A 19,628-nucleotide genomic window follows, 5' to 3' on the forward strand; every position below is an offset into this window, starting at 1 on the left:
CAAATTAGGCCTCCCATGGGGAAACCTGAGGCCATTGTACTTCCCCATCATCGCCTATCTATTTACCCTGTTACACACAGAGTTTTAAGTGATTTCAGGAAAAGGGCTATCTTCTTGTTGTATCTGTATGACATTCAAAACATAATGCAATCCTAACCCATAAATAAAGCTTTGAAGTAACGCATCAAAAGCAGCATGGCCAGCAGCTCAAGGAAGGTGATCCTGCCCCTCTACTCTGCTCTGGTGAGATCCCATCTGGAGTACTGCTTCCAGCTCTGGGGTCCTCAGCACAGAAAAGGCATAGAGCTACTGGATCAGGTCCAGGGGAGGTCACCAAGATGCTCAGAGGGCTGGAGCAGCTCTGTTACATAGAAAGACTGAAATAATTGGGATTGTTCAGCCTGGAGAAGAGATGCTTTGGGGTGACCTAATTATGCCTTTCCAGTACCTGAAGCGAGCTTGCAAGAAAGATGTAAAGAGATTTACAAGGGCCTGAAGTGACAGGAAAAGGGAAAATGGCTTCAAACTAAAAGATGGTGGGTTTCAACTGGATATTAGGAGGAAGTTCTCTGCTGTGAGGGTGGTGAGGCCCTGGCCCTGAGGACCTTGGCCCTCAGGTTCCCCAGAGAAGCTGTAGCCGCCCCAATCCCGGAAGTGTCCAAGGCAAAGTTGGACAGGGCTTGGAGCAACCTGGGATAGTGGAAGGTGTCCTGCCCATGGTGGGGGGGGTGGAACTGGATGATCTTTAAAGCTCCTTCCAACCCAAACAATTCTATGTTTCTATTAAGTTCTATAGTAAAACAAATAAAAACATGAATCAAGATTTACAAATGGATCATGGTGCCCACCTGACTGTAAGCATCTAACACAAAAACCCATGAGGACTGCTGACACACAGAGTAACTCACATTTCAGAGTATCACAGGATCAGTCATCATACCTTCACCTAGGTAAACCATCTTCCATTTCCATGATTAACCCAATTATTTCAATCAGATTTTTGTTTGCCTAAGTACAAAGATATTTTAGAATCAGTTAGAAAGTAGGCAATGTAAACTCCCTTCATGATGTGTTCTTACATTTGTCTTCAATATGAGAATAAAGTCTTGCACCTCTGACTACAACTGCCCTTTTTGCCATCAAGCCTCAGATCCAGAGCTGCTCCCTCACAAGGACTTTCACTACAAGGAGCTATCCTGCTAACTTGGCAGCTCTTGATAACAGACAAAACTTGAAAGTAAATTTATTTTTAACTTTTTCACTTATTTTTTCAGTGTGTGTCAATGTACTAACTGACACCAGAATGATTAGGAATGTCTCTAAGATCAAAGAAAAAAAATAGATCAAAGCTACTGCATGTTCTTGTTCTATCAAGCCAAAAAAGTCTTGCAGTCAAAACTACCCTTCTAGACTTACCCAGTCTTTGTCTGCTGCATGCACTATTAATCTTTGTTTTCCAAAAGGTATGTGGACTGTCAGTTCACAGAGACACTGTTTGTTGTCAAGAAGAACTTCAAATGCTTTCTCACTACAGCCAGTCATTTGGTATCTACTCTTTCAAAGGGAAAAAAGGAGAACGCCAGAGTGAAAATTGTCAGGGCTGGCCTAACCCCCCATGATCCAAATCCACCATACTCTCCTGAATTCTAATTGCTTCATCTGTTCCTGTAGGGGAGGAAATTAGGCTTGTCTTAATAAATTTTACATAATCTTGCCTATACATTGCTGTCAGAAAGTTCCCAATATTCAGGCAAATACTTTGAGATAGATTCTGAAAAATAACTATTGCTCAACAAGTGTTAAAGAAAACTTCCTTAGATAAAAATTACAAAGATAAAATTTCTTAAACAGAAATTAGATGCTCCGGGCAAGTGGCACATTATCTTTCCAGCAAAAAGCACATTCATGGATTTACTGTACTTGAAAAAAATTAATGGATTATCTTCTTATTTTCTGGTCTTGATTTCAGTTTCCTTATATGTAAGAGAGCTGAATAGCATTTCGCTAAAGACAGAAAAATGAAGTTCCACTTCTGAGTTCAGACAAAGCAGGAAAGTTTGGAACTCTCAATCTGACAGTTATTAAACTATAAATGTCATGACTAACACACTGAGACACTTACTTTTATATGTCCAATCAACAATATATGCTTACAGTTGCCACGTGCTGATTTACTTCAGATCTCATCATTAGAAGATGTGACTTTTTTCCTTCTAGATTTCCTGGTTTCTTTGAGCTAGCCATCCACAGCTCTTGGATAACGTAATGCTGAACTTTGTCTGGACTTTTTATGCTTTTGGGCTTCTTGGGCTTTTTCAGTATGCCTGGAAAAAGTTTTTGGTTATAGTAGAAACCTAGCACTGCACAGCAGGAAATCAAAATTTTACATACTTTATTAAACTATTTCATCTGAATTCATATGACATTAATGCACTACTCATTACCAATTCTTAGATTAAAGCTTAATGTATGCCAGATCTCAACACCTGCCATCTGCTTAGCACAGATACAGCCATTTGCTTGCATAGCACTCACAGGTTCACATAACTCTATGTCTCCAAGCTATCTTAATAGACTTAATTTAGATTTGATCACCTGGAATGTGTACACTTTCCCAATTCAGATCTCACCTTCCTCTCCCCAGGGTGAATGGAGTTTTAGAGAAACCCAGCCAACTACACAAAACTCAAGAGGAGCAAGAAAAGAGTGCATGTCAATTGAGATTGAAATACAAGGAAAAAGACAGTGACAAGTATGAAAACATGGCAATGGTGGTAACAACTGTCCCACCCCTGACTTCTACTCCCCAGTCACGTACATTAACAAGTCAAAAAAAGGAACTTTCAGGATAACAAGCAACCTTTGTGTATCAACTTTCACATTTTAAAATATTAATAAACTAGAGATCTTAGTGTATGCAACATGTGCTTACAATAGTCACCCTTTAATGCCAACGTGTTCTAAGCATGAAATAGGTGTTCTCCTATTAACTGTGATTGCAAAAACATTTACAGCCACTATTTTTAAACTTCGGTAAAATACCTTCAGAAGGCTCCATGATGATTCAGTCAATCTTCATGCCTGTATAACATTCTTGCCTAACTTCAGCTTTGAGATTCCTTGTTTTTTTTAATTTGTTGTTGCTGCATTCATAACATATGAAGAGCTTCACTGCCTAAGAACATGAAAGTATTTTTGTGTCTTCAAAGCAAAAATGGCAGGAGCTCACATTATCAGTGTCCTCCCAGAATTTTAAATGGAATCTGTAAAGAAACAATGTTTAGGAATAGTTTTCCTTGAGATTATTTTTGACAGTTTAGTCCATGAGGGGGAGTATGAAAGCAGGAACCATAGGAGAATGTATCCTAAATTCCACTTGACTGAGCAAAGTTCACATCCTTGGTACTACCTTGGAGCAGATTTACCGAATCTGGTTGAGAAAAGAAAATGTTGATGGATGGGTATATTGCATTTTTATTTTTCTGGAGGTTTGTTTTGGTTTGTTTTCCAACTCTTCTTCCACTCAAAAAAAAAAAATCTTTAAATCTCAGGAAGTCTCTCAAGTCTTTCAAACACTCGTTTCCTTGATTCTAGTCCACCAAAACGCAGCACATCAAGCTCTTAGGCCACACGTTTTAACCAAGACTGTTACAAATTTTGGCAAAGATATTTTGAAAAGTCATTTCTTCACTCATTTGGGAGTTTGCTCATGACTGTCAAGCATGTGTTTGTGTGAACAGAACTAACAAACACCAGCTGCTATAAGCATTAACCGCACACAAAGGGACACAAAGCTTTTCATCCTCAGACTGCCCCGTGGGCGTGGGGCCTGCCCCAGCCTGCTTGCCTTTCCCGGACCACTTGAACGAGCCAACTCCTGCCAAGGCTCCAAGCTGGCCCCAGAGCTGCTGCCCACCACCTCTGGGCAGCTCAGTATTATTTCATGGCTCATATTTAAATTATTCTGCAATATGACAATTGCGGACAAAAAGTAGCATGAACAGTTTTCTTTGTAACTACATAAAATGAGGCAGATTATAATCATAGTACTAATGTTTTAGCACATTAGCCATAATAATTTGTGTGAAATGAACTGCGCAGGGCCAGGACTTGGACTTGATGATCCTGATGGGTCCCTTCCAACTCAGCATATTCTGTGATTCTATCAAAGGTTTAGAGCAGCTATAGTAAATGTTAGACAATTTGGAGAGGCATAAATAATACCTGGATACTCAAAAACTGCAATGCGAAATTCTGCATTGGATTCAATAAAAATACGTGCACCCAATAAAAATTCTACATTGCTTTAGTTTTAACTTTCTAACTTAACTCAGACTGAAACTGATTCTCCAGCGTTTTAGAGGTCCTAGGCATAAAAAATTATCACTATACAAAGCTTATTTGCAATAATAAAGTTTATTAAAATGCTTTGTTTAATTAATTAAAACAGAGCCTGCAGTATTTCAGATTATTATGCCCAGAAAGGGGTCTTTTCAATGTTCTACAATCCATACATCTGGAACTCATGAAACATCATAAAATAAACATATGCACATTTACTTTCAAAGAAATTCAATATGAATACTGTATCTATAGTGCTTCACATTATACACCACTGATCTACCATCACGGAGGAGATCAAAAATTTGAGATCAAGTCACACAATACTGAAGAAAGCAAGAGAGCTCTTCAATACTGAAGTTGTTTTAACCTAAAAAGGAAGGAAAAAAAAGTCACACTAAACAGTCACACACCACATTAACAACATTTCATTACTTGAGCAGTTTCTTAAACCTTAGTTTCAGAGAGAGATCTGAGTTACATTAGTTAAAAACATTTTCTCAGTGATGAGACACGCAAATGTGAAGATTCCAAAACAACTGTTTGTACAAAGTCTATTTTGTGCAAAATGCATAATAACACATTTTAGCTATTCAGAAATCCAAGTAGTAGATTGTTTTTTTAATAAGAAAACACCAATGCATAACTGACACTCAGTTCCAAAGGAATGGAAGGCAGAGCCCTTTCTAATGCCAGTTGGTACATCCATTCTACTCCACACCTCAACCCCAATCACTCTGCCATTAGACCAAAGGGATGTGGTATTCAAGAAATACCTTGACACCTCTCCTTCAGCTAGTAAGAGACATTAAACAGATGCCAATATAGCAACTGTTCCACATGGGACGTGTTTGAAGCTGACTGATCTGCATCAGACACAGTTACGTTTGTTCCTACCTTACTTGAAGCATGTAAGCAAAATATTGTGAACTGTGCTCTTCTGATTTTCACATTTATGTTAGCACTATCTTCAAGTCTCTAGTTTATAAAAATGTAATGGCAGTCTAAATTTAGAAGACATGTACATGACTCAAGCATTGTTCTGCTTGCTTCACTGTCCCTTGCTGAAGCGCAGACTAGCTTGAGCATTGGTGCCACACAACAGATCTCTCTGAATGGAATCTTAGCACACAATGTTTCTTCAATGTTCCCAAGTAAACAGAAGTACATAAATGAAAATATGAATCTCCACCTGCACTTGTTCTATTTAAAATTCCGATTCAAAATACCATCCAAAAATATCAATCATCTTTAAGTATAATGTCCATTAGCCCTACTAGGGCTGTGTATATGGTGGCCTTTACCTTAAGAGGCTATCCTAGAATTAATTACCCTCTAGATTAAAACGTCTAATATTTGTACTCTTTCCTCACTGAAGTGAGCAATATTTTACCTTCATAAAGAAACTGGCTTATTCACATTTGCTGCAAATAGGTTCACTAGAATGACAACTCATAAATTGATGCTTTAATTATTCACTGCAAAGTTTGAAGTGTTAAAGTAACCTTTCTGCTTACCTTCTTAGAAGTTCTTTAGGCGACAAGCCTGTGGTATCCATATCACTAAGGCTGTCACTGCTATCTGTAGTGTCTGAGCTGCTGTCTTTTTCTGGTTTTTTATTCTTGTGTTTTCCTTTGTTTTTCTGCTTCTTATGCTTCTTTTTCTGTAAAAAGAAGAGAAATAATCCTTTATCTCCTTGTGAAAGACTTGGATTTTTCAGAATGTCAACAAAAGACAAAAGTTTATTTCAGTATGGACCCAAAGCTTAACTGAAACAGAACACTTATCAATGACTCTTTTCCACTACTCAGACTGAGCTAAAAAAAAAAAGATAAACCAAAATTCATTTAATCCAAGCACTCAACTCCCCCTAAAATAGAAGTTTTATTACAGTTACTTGTATATAAGCCATGAATGCAATTCCCAGAATATGCCTGACATCTTCCACATAGAACATGAAACTACCCACAATACCATACCTGTAGTCACGTATGTATATATGGAAAAACCAGCATCATAGCAGGATAATTTTCTGGTTTCAAAACATTAGAGAAATTCTGTTGCTTACATTCTAGTCCCGGTGTATATATTTTTTTTTCTAAACCAAGCATAAATAATAAAACATTTTGAAAGGCAGATCAAAGAATCAACAAGTCAAAAATCAGTATTTAAATTTAATACCTTTTCCTTTTTGCGTTTTTTCTTAGTCTTGTGCCTCTCTCTGATTTTCCTATGTTTTTCTTTCCTACTAGGTCCAGGAAAAGTTGGTGGCACCACTGTTTGTTGCTGCCAAGTAGTGCCTAAAGTACAAAGCAAATGCATAAAGAATAAAAAAAAAAAAGACCAAAGAAGGGCAATTTGGTTATTACATTCTGTATTACTACTTTTAACCTAATATAATAGTTAAACAAACAAAACCCCTAAGCTTTAGAAAGGAAATTACATGTCTAAAACTCCTAACTGCAACATCCCTATTGTAATTAAATGCCTTTGCAATCTGTTACAAAGTGAAATTGCTATATTTTCACATCAATTTTTTATCACTGCCTCTACAGACTTGAAACAAAACTGGTACACAGGCAAAGAGGTTCCTGTTGGTGGGTCATAGCATGGCAACAAAACGTTTGCTGATGGCTGTTTGACATAACACACACATTTAAGAGATAGAATGCCTACTCAGAAATGCCTTTTTTAAAGAGAGGTTATCATATATTTTATATACAATTTCAATGTGCAGAATTTACACTCTAGATGCTTACAGAACCTACCAGAAGAAAAAGCTGGTGGCAACTTTGGTCCGAATTCCTCTGTTGCATCCAGTTCCTCCTTTGAAGTAGGCAACGAAGAATCAGTTGTAGCAGTCACACTCTCTATGAGAAAACCAAAACTTGCTATATTTGAAAGGCAAATAAGGAAATACTTTTTCCAAGAAGTGTTAAAGAAAGTTCAAGGAGGCTTTCAAAAAACCTTTAAGAAAGCAAACTGATCAGCATCCTCTATGTCTATGGACTGCTTTGGCCAACTGGGTAGCTGACATTCTGAAACATGTCGACACACTGTGGGTTTTTTTTCTTTTAAATCAAAATTTACCTTTTAAACTATACAATTATTAATTAAATTATTATCAGTGCATTTGTTTGCTTCCATTTTGTAACACAGTACTATTTTTCCACTACTCAGAATGAATAAAAAACTCCATGAGATGTGTAAGGTTAATAAACACTGAAAGTTAAATGTCAATAGAACCAACTGTGACAGTAAGTGGACAAAGTATTTTCATTTTAAGCATGTTCTAACACTAGATGTTTTGTTCCCCCTCACTGTATAATAGGCATATTCCATACAGCAGTTTGCTTGTAAGATCTACACAAAAGGTACGTGGCAATGCTAATAACACTGTAACATGCAAGGCCTTATGCAGTGCTGTATTATTCACATTTTCTACATGGCCAGCTCCGTCAATCTCAGATGATCTGCACAGGAGCATCACATTGTGCTAAGAGTCCAAGAATACGTGATTCAAAAATGAAACTTTTACAAGGTATTTATTTTATGCTGCATGAAAATGAACATCCATTAAGTATTACCTTGTACATTAGAGGAAGAACTGTCTGGTACATCAACTTGCTTGGTGGTTTCTGACTCTCTTTCTGAAGTAGTTGGTTGCTGTTCTTCATCACTCTCTTCTTCAGAGGAAGATGATTTTTCATCTGAGGAGCTCACAAAGATGACCTTAAATAAGTCCATGGGTGGTCGCCCGCTTTCTTCCTCCTGATTCTTATCTTCATTAGCTACCTGCTAAATAGCATCATAACAGACTGTATTTAAACACTAAAGAAACTAACAATCTCTCTCTGATAAGGAATAACTTCAAGCATGCTGACAGGTATTTACAAAACATTTGGATGGCACAATAGCTGCGAAATAAATCTTAGTCCCAAACAGTAAAGCTCTGAAACACTGCAGAACTAAGCCAGTGTCCTGTAAAAGTAGTGCAGTTTGTGATGACAGATCCCCAGATATTATAAATTCTAATTCATTAATTCAAAGTTCAATTATATAATACTAAATTTAAGCAAAAGGAAAACATCACCTTTCTCGGCAAAACATGCACTCTCCTCTATGGAAAGGAGAAATAAATACATTCTGTGCCTGTGAGCAGAGTGGTGGTAAAGTCACTGAATTAAGTTCCCAGACTACTGAGCTACATTTTTTCTTCTTTTAAGCTCTACTTCAGGTACAATCAGATCTGCAGTCCTTGTAAGCTGCAAACATCTTGCATCCCAGATTTATAACCTCAAAATTCTTCAAAGTGCCATCTCACGCCTTTGCTCATCCTGAGCTAGCTCTTGTGCACACTGACCTGTATTAAATCAATTCATATATTGACCCATCTTATTTCTGGGTTGTCAAGGTTTACAGCAATTCCCTTTAAGTACAAATCCTATTGTACACTCACCGGAGTGGGAAGAGGTTCACTTGTCCCAGTTCCACATTCTTCTGTTATTGGCACTGGTGGCTGCTGATGAACATCAGCTTTTGATCTAGCAAGACTAATGAATTCACTGATAGAATCTTTCTTCTCCTTCTCTTTATCTGACACATCCCACCTTGAAGGTTTCTTTGGTTCTAAAACATCCAAAATATTCAAATCATCTGCATGCCAAATTTTTCTGCATTTCATGGCCTACTTGATTTTAAATTACTCCGCTTCTTCAGTCTGACATTTTTAAAATCTTTCTAATGAATACTTGACCTATAAATGTCTTCCAGGTAGAAGAAATTAGCATTATATCACTAACTTCAGTTTTTATGTCCGTGAATTTTTATTTTCAATTTCTTTGTTTTGGTTTTTTAAATGAAAAAAAATCACATGGCTAGGTTCTCAATGAAAAAGATGCTTTTTCTGTACTATTATCTCATGTATAGCTAAATTAATAAAGTAACAACAAACTTACTGTTGAGACTGTTACTCTCTTGGATCTTTTCGTTTGTTGCTTGAGTTACAGATGTGGTGGGCTCAGGCACAGTTAAGAAATTAAAAACAGAATACTTGTCTCGTTTCACTTTTGGTAAACCCACTACAGAAGAACTAGAGGGAAATAAAAGTGTTTGCTGATTATTGTTTTCAACACAGGAAAGTCCTCAAATTATCTACAACAAGCTGAAGCACCTACAGTAGTCCTTCAAATGCATGCTATTTTATCAGAGGTCACCATATTTCATGATGCAAATAAAAATATTAGGCAGTTCTGTATTCCCTTATAATACAAGAAAACATCAAGCCAGATTTTCCACAAGCAAATGAAAAACTCAGAATTTTAAAAAAAGTGTTAAAAATTTAAGTATCAATTATCTTACTCAGGATATGGATCACGAACATTAAATCTTTTACACAGCAGCTTATCAGGATGCCATTCAAACTTGTCTCTTGTGAGTTTGCCAAACATCTTCATCTTCACAGCTGTTTCCTTATCATCAATATCATTCTGAAAAAGGTCAAACATTTATAGCTGCTAAATAAGTAACAACTTAATGAACTGCTGTAAGACTTGAGAACAGGACAAAGCCATAAATATTTAAATGCTGTTTAACAAATCACTACTCCGTATGCACCGAGCATTTTCAAAAGCTGCTAAACAAAAGGGCAATAAAATAGCAACATATCTGCCTAACAGTTTAAAAGAAAAACAATGTCAGGGCTAAGGCAACAACTGCAGCTCCAGTGTATTAAAAGACTGTAAACAGCATATACCTCTTGGTCTCGGGGAACTTCAACTTTGTCAACATCATCTTCATACTTGGCCCGGGTAAATCTGGATGACAGTGTTGAATTTGAGGATCTGTAGAACATCGCTGCACGAAAGAACTCCTCCTGTTCTCTTCCTCGCTCCCATTCTGACATATTCGGGTCTAAAAAGCGCTCCAATGTATCTATTTTAAGATAGGGAGAGAAATGCTTAGCAGAGATTACAGCTTACTTCAGGTCAACACTTTTCAAACAAAAAATAAGGTAATAAGCAAACATCCTTGCAAATATTTAATGTGTATTTAGCGTAAGGGTAGTATTAATCTCAACTGTGTTAATCCCTGATAAATGGAGGTAGTTTTTCAAGACAGCAAGAATGACAGCATTTGCCAAATCTAAAATGGATATTTTAAATAATTTTACTTGTAAAACTGATTCCTTACTCATTGCCCTCTAAAGAATGTTCAAAATACTTAACGGATTTCACAGGTGATTAAAACAAAAAGTATAATCCAAAGCTTCATCAATAAATAAAATACAGAATGAAAGAGTTTACGCCTGGCTAGGCTTTGGTAACTTTTAAGGGGCTTTCTGGTACATAAAGTGCCCACTGATAAATACAGAGTTTGGACACAGGTTTACAGCAACAGGTTCACTTTTTCTCCCAGAAGGAAGAGGAAATAATACCAGCCACGCAAATACACTCACAGTAGAACAGACCTTTGACCATTCCAGTTATTTATACATTCCTACATTTTCATCATTATGACTCAGGAGGCACTTAGAGTCATATAGTCATAATTGAGAATACTCAATTTTACCCAGGGAAAATCCCAGTCCTGAACAGAGGAACTATGGGTTCAAAGCTCAAGTAGTGTGTCCCAATGCGGCAACCAGAAGAGGCTACTGACCAGAAAATATTTATTTTATATAATGAAAAGGATTTCTAAAAAAACCCCCAAAAAACCCCAAACCACAACTAAAACAACAAACCCAGGTTTTCTACCTATCACTATGTGCTTTCCTCTGTCAAATTTTCCTGGTGCCCATCTTCTTCTTCCCCAATAGCCCCTGTGTACTTCAAAATTTGAAAAAAAAACCCCAACCCCTTTTTTTTAAAGTTTATTTCAAGGCAATCTAGAGTCATGAGCTGATGATGAACTCCCTAGATCAATTTCAGCTTTTTATGCCTTACAGAAAAATCACAGTACTGGAAAACTCACCACAAGGCATCGCCAGTACCTGGTTTAATCTCAGATACACCACAGTATAATTTAATAGCAAAAACCTAAACAAAATGGAAGGAGACTGAAACAGCATGAAAAGAGGTGATGAAGGAGATTGGATTTTTTTTGGTTTTGAGTAAGAACTCTGCATGTATGCTGTGTTTTTACAGTCATAAATTTTTCTGAGAAGAACATAAGTGACAGCAGAAGTTTGAGTATCCAAATGACATATAATACAAGCTCTGACAAGTGTGAAATACTTCATTCACTTTAGGGTCCTTATCTCCCCCTGGTGCAGAGTGTATGGGGTTTCTTTTGATTCTACTGTTACCCAATCATCTTTCTGCCTTTATATGATCTGTCAGTTTAACTCCTCAAAGGGAAAGAAACTAAAGGAAAAGGCTTGTTCCACTAACCAAAGCTGAAGTAAGGGAAATCCAGGAAATGAAGTAGAACTTAACTTCTGCTACATTGTAGAAGTATGAAATGTAATGCCTAAAATCAAGACTTTCTGACAATTGAGTAACAGAGCAGTTTTCCTGAAATCAACATGACTAAGTATCAGTAAAAAAAATCTGTTAACATTGGTCCTAAAAGAAGTAAAGGGAGAAATGCTGTGGAATTAAGGAAGAGAACTCATAGTGAATATAAAATGCATTGGGACAAAAAGAAAAAAACAAACGGGGAGGAGGAGAAAAAAAATTAAGCAAGCAATATTTCACCTTTTTCTCCTTTTTGAAGACTTTTCACAAAATTTTCATATCTTTTTTGTTTTTCGGGATTTTTTGCAAATGGTTTGAAGTCACTAGAACCAGCATTTGCTAACTGTCCCCCCAGCAGCATTTGCCATTTGTGAGCAGCATCTTCTGAAGAGGCTGGCTGGAATCTGTTTTTTGGTGACTGCTGAGACACTATTTTTGCTTTCATTTGTTGTTCAGATGCTTGTTTAATTTCTTTGAGTCTTTCTCTATCTTTCTCAGACAGATATTCCAAAATAGAAGGAGCTGGACCTAAAGCAGAAAGAAAGCAGTAAAAGATAAATAGAAATGAAAAATTACTAGAACTATTTCTTCCCCTTTAGCAGAGGAAAAAATCCTTACCACATGCGTATACAGTCAGATAAAATGCTCTTAAGCAGAAATTAAAAATAAAATGGCATACATGGCAGATAAAAATTTGGCCACTATTACATCTTTTATGCTATTTACATATAACTTAATAAAGTTTGCTATTGTAGATACAAATGTGAGCCACAGTTACAAATTATCTTTTTAGTATATTTGAATGTATTTCAGTGAAACCTCATTTTACAGAAAAAATCCTCACAGCCTAGGATATTCAAAAAAGGCCACAACCCCCTCCACCCCCAAAACAAAACAAAATCCAACACATAGTTTTTGTCTTTAAGTAAATGAAAATACAGACAGCTATGTCAACAATTCAACTGCTGAGATCAAACTAAACAATGAAATGGTATTCTTGCTATGGTAACTAGATTTGATATATTTATGTTAGAAAATAAGCATTCAAGGCCAGACCAAATTATTACCGTTCTATAAACAAAAGGGGACCTGGAACACAAGCAAAAATAGGGTCACGTATCTCAGTACCTTTCAGCTCAGTCTCTCCTAGCTGTTCCCTCCTCTGAGCTGCATTCAAAGCATGCCTGCTTTGCTGTGCTGGATCACTCTCCAGTTTCCCAGTCGATTCCTCCAATGTCTTCTGTAAATGGCAGTTTTCATTCCCAGCTACTATCACAGGTCGAAAGTAATGGACTGGTCTGTAATTTCGTGGCAGGCTGGGCGGTGGATAAACCTGGGGGGGAAAGGGGCAACAAAACAAAAAAATCCACTGAGGGAGACAACTTTGTATGCAATAACTATTGTGTTTCAGAAAAAGTCAGTTCAACCTAAGAATTCCTCAATTTACATCTTAGCAGTAAAAACAAATCGTACAAGCTACCAATTCCTTTAGACCCTGTCAGTAAGCGGCCCTGTAATACAAACTCTGGGAACAAACACATTGACAATATATTGTCAACTATGAAAAAATAGGAAAACACGCACATTAAGTGACAGAAAAATTAACAAGAGTCTTAAGATGCACTGCTTTTATTTGAGAAAATACCTCTTAACATTGCTTACTATTTTTTTTAACTGAAGTCAAATGATTTAATCAATTAATTGGACTACTGAGTACTTCTGTACTTACTATATTTTTATGTCTTTCAAAGTGTTTTTCCCCACATTCTTCATATAAGCTGTTACTTCAAAGGTTCTCCTGTGTTCCCTATACAATGCAATTTTATATACCACACAAATATTCTTCCTTTGAAAGAGGATACTGTCATACAATTTATACATACAATTCATACAAATATGTATGGCATGAATTATATCAACTTGAAGACAGGACTCAGAAATTAAATTGTCACCAAAATAGCAAAGCAGACAAAGCATGAGGCCTAATTCTTACAGAAAACTGAATGTTACATATCAAAGATCTAGAACCAAAATATGTAATTTTTTTTATTTTGCAGTTTAATTAAACCATTCCTCCAACTTTATGGCAAGTAGCAGTGAATAGTCTGGAAGGCACTTGTTCAAAGCCAGTACACAGGCAAGGTTTAAATACCTTCAGGAGTCTGATAAATTTTAGGTTTTTCTGTTGAACAGCCCCCAATGCTACAATTTTGTTCATTCAGCAATTTTTACTGCTGACCAGAACATTTATTTCTAAGAACAGAAAAACACCGAGAAGTAGTAGAGTCTGCACAGTTCACATGATGAATGATGCTATTCTTAATACATAAAACATCACTATCTGCTTACCTTGATTGGAGCTGATGATTTTGATGCCAAGGAAAAACCATCCAGGATTTTTCCTATATATTTAAATTCTCTTTCAGGCCCTACAAAATGATCACAAAGTTGGTCAATATTTGAAACATGCATGTTAGGCAATTCTTTTTTTTCCTGAATATTTTCCACTTGTCACTGTCTATTATGAGTTATAATTGTAGTTCGTTGTTTTCACCACCTTTCATTTAAAATTAAGGGTTCTGATTCTGGATTAGTATTATACAAGTAAAAACTGCTACCAGAGTGATTGCTGCAAGTTGAACATGGTTTATAGTGAAGCAACAGTGTCCATACTGTGCACAGCAAACACCAGCAGTGCCATTCATGTGTACAGCCAACATGAACAGGTTCCCCAGAAATTACTACAGTATTTCATGCACTTAAGTGGTGCAGTAAAAATAAAGTGGTACCAAGATAGAATTTGCAAAAATTATCTGAAAATACAGAAGTTTATCTAAAAAAAAAGGTTCTCTTTTCAAGGGCTGGATCATATTTTGTAACTGTCGTTCACCATCATTTGTTTTCTTCAGTGAAACCGAATGCTGTATCTCGCAAAGCAGCACATATTGTCCTTTTGAAATTATGCTTTGAGGGTTTAATCTGCACTGGGATTAGTGGAGGACTTTGGAAATTATTTCTGTAATTGAACACTTCAACACAGAAGGAGAACTAGTTGAATTTTCAGATATCAAGGCTGAAAATTAAAATACATAGCAAATAGAGACTACATTTGTGGGTTTTTTCCCCCCATATTACACTCACTCTTTAAACAGAACCACAGTTCTTACTTTTTTTGGATTTATACTGTTTCGGTGCTGTCCAGCCATACAAGCCATCTCCAGGCTCCTCATCCTTTAGAACTGTATCATATTTTGACAGTGTGTCAGTTGCATAAATATCATCATCTTCTTCCTCTAAAGCTCCTACACCAAAAGCCTAAAATATATATTTTAAGTGAGAATTTGAAAGTGTAAAAGTATTTTTAAGTCACGTATCAGAACACATCTGCATGTGCATCTATTCAACTATATAAAATCTACAGTACAAATATATATACACTGGGAAAAGTGTAGTTTCACCACAAAAATTGAGGTGGAAAAAAAAAAACACACCTTAGTGAGCACAAAAGCAAACACATTCCACTCCCTTGGCAGAGAGGGACAGCAAGTTTGGTCTGTACAGGACAGGGACAGCAGACTAGTTCTAGTAAAATAACATGCGCAATCTGACTAAGACCAGGTTAAGTTCTCAAAAGGAAAAAAATATGTCAGTTAACATGGAAATTAAACAAGTAGAATTCCCAGAAAACATAAACTGACAGTGCTTCTAGATAAGAACTACAAATACCCTGGAGCAACACAAAACCTCTCTAGCTGACAGATACAGCATTACTGAAAGTACAATACACAAAACCATGAACTAAATCATACTGAATATTAGTTTTATCTAATCAAAGTAACACAAGATGTTTTTCCATCCAGCTACTCAGAGTCAGGTATTTTTTAGAGTTGTCTTTTATAGTTTCAAGAAGTGAAGGCATTTGAGAGTTCTAAGGATTTTTCCACATCTTCAAAGTAAATTCTAAAAAATCCTATTCTCAAACCACACTTAACATTTTTTACAATAATACTACAATGACTAAATTATTTGGATTTTACTGCACTAATCATAAAACACATTAAAAAAATGTCCTCACCTGACCTGTAATACCTAGTTTTCTTCCTTTACTGTGTCTCAGATCACCAAGTAAATTGCTTGTTTCCTCAGAACCACCTGTGAAAAGATTCAGGTGTTCTCTTCCAGATACACCAAACAAAGCTTGTGAGGGGTCCAAACCCTTATAGCCAAGTCCATGGACATTGTCCTTTGGAGTCAAATCTACAGGCATTACATCTTTCGGTGCAAACGTCACATTCTCTGGCTGGAATTCATCCTCTTCATCCTTGTATAAAATAAAAGTTTATAAGAGCAAATATGACTAAAAGTTCTGTATGTTGAGCTTATACAACATTCAGTTAACATGAGCCTAGGCAAGTCTGCATTTCCTGAATTGTATATGAACTATACCTGCTTACGTAGAAAAAGAAGAAATTTAGATATTAAAACCTTTCTTCACATTAAACATAAAAAGTATTTATAAACACTTTTAAGAAGATTTGAAAATGCATTTTTAAATACTGTTCAAGGACACTGAAGAAGTTGTTTTGTTTTTTTATATGTTATCACATATTCTTACATAAGTCAACAAACCAATTGTGCCTGTTCAATACCTCAGAAGCCTCAGACAGTCCAGGTGGTAATGCACAACCATATATTTTCACTGTAGGATCTGTAAGAGACATCGTAACACCACATTACATCAATAAAAGGAGAAAGTTGAAATCAACTTTCTAATCATTCTACTAATATTAACTTTCTACTAACAAGACAGTTAATTAGCTCAGGAACTTCCCTGAACTTACCAGGTTTCTGTCTGCATGGCTTTCTTTTGACTCGTGGTCCAATACCTTGTCCTTCTTTCCAGCCCATTTTTCGTAACAGTTCAACCCCAACTGTTATTCTACAAAGAACACAAAAGGAAGCAAAACCCAAAATTACTTCAAACCACACCTTTATTATGTGTTGATAAATAATATACCTATATAATATTTGAACTTCTGTTTTTATATCCCACTTTAAAATCAAATCTGAATGTATTAATATTTGCATACACACTCCCTTTTATAAATGTTTACGTGGTACCAGTCTGCACATTCAAGGTGGAGGCCACATAGGAAATGTAACACTGCAGGATCTTCCAGTCTCTCACAATTACTGTGATCAAACATTACTTTTCTAAGCAGTACAACACTTTTAAGTGAAAGGAACTGTTTGGCAAACTTTTATGTAAATTTACTTACTTAGATGGTCCTATTAAATCATCAAATGCAGTGATTCCTGGAATGGGAGCAATTACTCCTGCAATCTGTCTAGCTTTCTCCTTTATTCTGTCTTTAGCTTTAGATGCAAAATCATCTGTAGTTGTAATATCTTTTGGTGCTATCCCAAACTCACTAAGATCCTGGAAATATACACAAAATGAAAACATTTAGATTAAACATCCCTCAAATTCTTACTTACTGTAATAGTAAAGTAATGAAAATGGCACATAACGTTCATACTGGCTAATTTTCTCAAGCTACTTATACAGTAGTTTTTTCAATAGCTTTAGTGGAAATATCTTAAACCGCTTCAAAAGCATTTGCATTTTCTGATAAAGTGAAAGGGTTGAGTTCTGGTTTTATTATTTAATACTGACATTACAGGAGCTTCTTAAGTGAACCCGTGAAACCATCTATATGACCTAGTAGTATAACACCGTGTACAAGAAGTAATTTTAAAGTTACTTCAATTTTTGCTGTTATGGCAATTATTTACACAAGTTTTCGATTCCTTTCTAAATTTACCTCTTCATCCATGAAGTCTTCTGGTCCAAGAATGGTTCTATCTGCTCTCTTCTGCCGTGATGACACAAAAGCTGAAGGTGTCCATCCTTTAAAGAAGATAAATATTTAAGTAAGGTACTTAAGGCAACATGGTATTTGAAAACAATCCAAATATTTCAACCTTACATCTTAAGTATACATCAAAGAACATTTGTAAAATTACAGTCCAAAGACTCAAGGAGAAATAACTTCAGCAATACTGTCTCAACTGTTCAGAGTATAAGGAATAGCAGGAACAAAAATGCTTAATGACAGTTAATTTGCTTTCACTCATGTGAAAATATGGTTCTCAATTTAACCATTCCCAGAAGACAGCAAAATATCTAACCTTCCTTTGTGCCAACAGTGTTAAAGTAACCAGCTGAAAAGCCACCAGTAAATGCTCCATGGAAACGCTGGTATCGTCCCTTTGCATCTTTAACAGTCTGCTCTTGAAGAGGAACTGGCTTTTTAATTCGTTCACCTACAAGGAAATAAACCAAGAAAGTAAGACACAATTTAACATGAAAAAGAGACTTCCCCCTTCCTCCAGAAGCCGTTCCTTCAAGTAAGAACAGGATCAAACGCTAGCCACCCTGAAGTGGAAAGCATCAGCAGTTTACATTTATTTCCACCGCACTGTAACTATTTGTATACACCCTTGATGCACATCGCTAAAGGAAAAGCATGAAGCATTCACATCAAAACTCTTAATTCTACTGACTTCTGAGAACATTGGGGGTTTTTTCTGTGAAAGGACATTTTTAGTTTTTAAGTGTGCAAAATCTCTGGCACGATTTCTTCAGTAATTGCTTGAGAAATTACACATCAAAAGTGTCTAAACTAAAACAAAACATAAAAGCCACAGACTTTGACATAAACATTTTCCCCTTTTTAACAATATTTCTTGAATAAAGTGGCACCGACTTGGGAGTCACAACTGTACATTAGTCCTTCAACGACGCCCTGTTCATCTCATCAAGATAAGCATCGGACGGTCAGATTAGCATAACTACTGCGTACTCTCGAACTTTTATACTTGAACTATACTGTCTGGGTGTTTTTGGCTTTGGTTTTTTGTTTGTTTGGGGTTTTTTGAGGCTTGGGGAAAGCACAAAAGCAAAGACTGGTACCCGGCTCCACCCAGTGCAGCGCCGCCACAACCCGGGGGTACCCCAGCCCCACCCGCAAACCGCTCTAGTGCCGAGGCCTTTCCCACTCCGCTGCCAGGCGGCTCGCCCTGTGTCGGGCCAGATCCTCTCCCAGGGCAGCACGGCTGCCGAGAAAGGCCCCACGCCCCGCGGCAGCAGGAGGAAGGGGAAGCAGGTCTGCGCTGAGCCTACACGCCGCAGTTCCCCAAAGTAAGGGATGGAGGGCCTTCAGCCGCGAACCGGACCGGACCGCGCAGGCCCTTCGGGATACCCTGGCCCCAGCGCCTCACGCCGGGCCGCTCCCCAGTGCTCGCCACAACGATTGACGAAAGGACGGAGGAGGAACAAACGAACCTCCCGGGGATCCCTTACCCTCCTGCAGAGGCTGCAGCGCGCTTCCATAGCTCACCAAATCCTCCTCCTCGCTGTCGCTGCTCTCCGCCGCCATCTTACCCGACGGTGGCCGCCTGGGTCGCGGCGGCATCACAAGCGGGAGGCGGGGCCGCCCCGCGCCCGGCACCTCCCGCCTCCGAGAGCGGCCGCTGCGGCGGATCGGCGCCCGTCAGCCCCGGGGCCCCGCCGGACGGACGGGAGCGGCGGCATCGCCGAGCGCCCTGGAACCCTTCAGCGCCTCTCGGCCTCATCGCGGCATTGGGCCTGCCCGCCGGGCACAGCGCGGTCCTGCGGGCCCCTCTCGGTCCCCCCTCCTGCGGGGAGCGACGGTAAAGCGGGGAGGGCACGGCGGGGGCCGGACCGTGTCCCGGCCGCGCGGGCCCCTCCAGCGCAACCGTGTTTGGCTGAAAAATTCCCAGCCCCAGCGGTCTGGGAGCTCTGCG

At 37.8% G+C, this 19,628-nt stretch overlaps 1 protein-coding gene across 3 annotated transcripts; it reads right to left on the reverse strand.

The window, feature by feature from the left end:
• Positions 1 to 1,412: 1,412 nt before the first annotated feature.
• On the reverse strand, positions 1,413 to 19,334 carry GPATCH1 (G-patch domain containing 1). Of its 3 annotated transcripts, XR_002044894.3 has the most exons (21): positions 19,165 to 19,332; positions 17,991 to 18,125; positions 17,624 to 17,709; positions 17,078 to 17,238; positions 16,640 to 16,737; positions 16,448 to 16,506; positions 15,874 to 16,119; positions 14,966 to 15,113; positions 14,148 to 14,227; positions 12,927 to 13,131; positions 12,039 to 12,326; positions 10,097 to 10,275; positions 9,703 to 9,830; positions 9,300 to 9,433; positions 8,801 to 8,970; positions 7,929 to 8,139; positions 7,110 to 7,211; positions 6,523 to 6,641; positions 5,859 to 6,004; positions 3,043 to 4,711; positions 1,413 to 2,324 (listed from the first exon to the last, which is right to left on the reverse strand). XR_002044894.3 is itself a non-coding variant. In XM_019284255.3 (20 exons), exons 1-20 carry the CDS (start codon positions 19,274 to 19,276, stop codon positions 4,690 to 4,692), a joined length of 2,826 nt encoding a protein of 941 aa, XP_019139800.3. In that variant the 5' UTR covers positions 19,277 to 19,334; the 3' UTR covers positions 1,413 to 4,689. The 3 variants fall into 3 exon arrangements, 2 of the variants coding, with proteins under 2 accessions (XP_019139800.3, XP_010394765.3); XM_019284255.3 differs by having other exon boundaries at positions 1,413 to 4,711; positions 7,929 to 8,136; positions 19,165 to 19,334; XM_010396463.4 differs by having other exon boundaries at positions 1,413 to 4,711.
• Between the last annotated feature and the right edge of the window lie 294 nt (positions 19,335 to 19,628).

This window comes from Corvus cornix, chromosome 11, assembly GCF_000738735.6.
Source record: "Corvus cornix cornix isolate S_Up_H32 chromosome 11, ASM73873v5, whole genome shotgun sequence".
Classification (NCBI taxonomy): domain Eukaryota; kingdom Metazoa; phylum Chordata; class Aves; order Passeriformes; family Corvidae; genus Corvus; species Corvus cornix.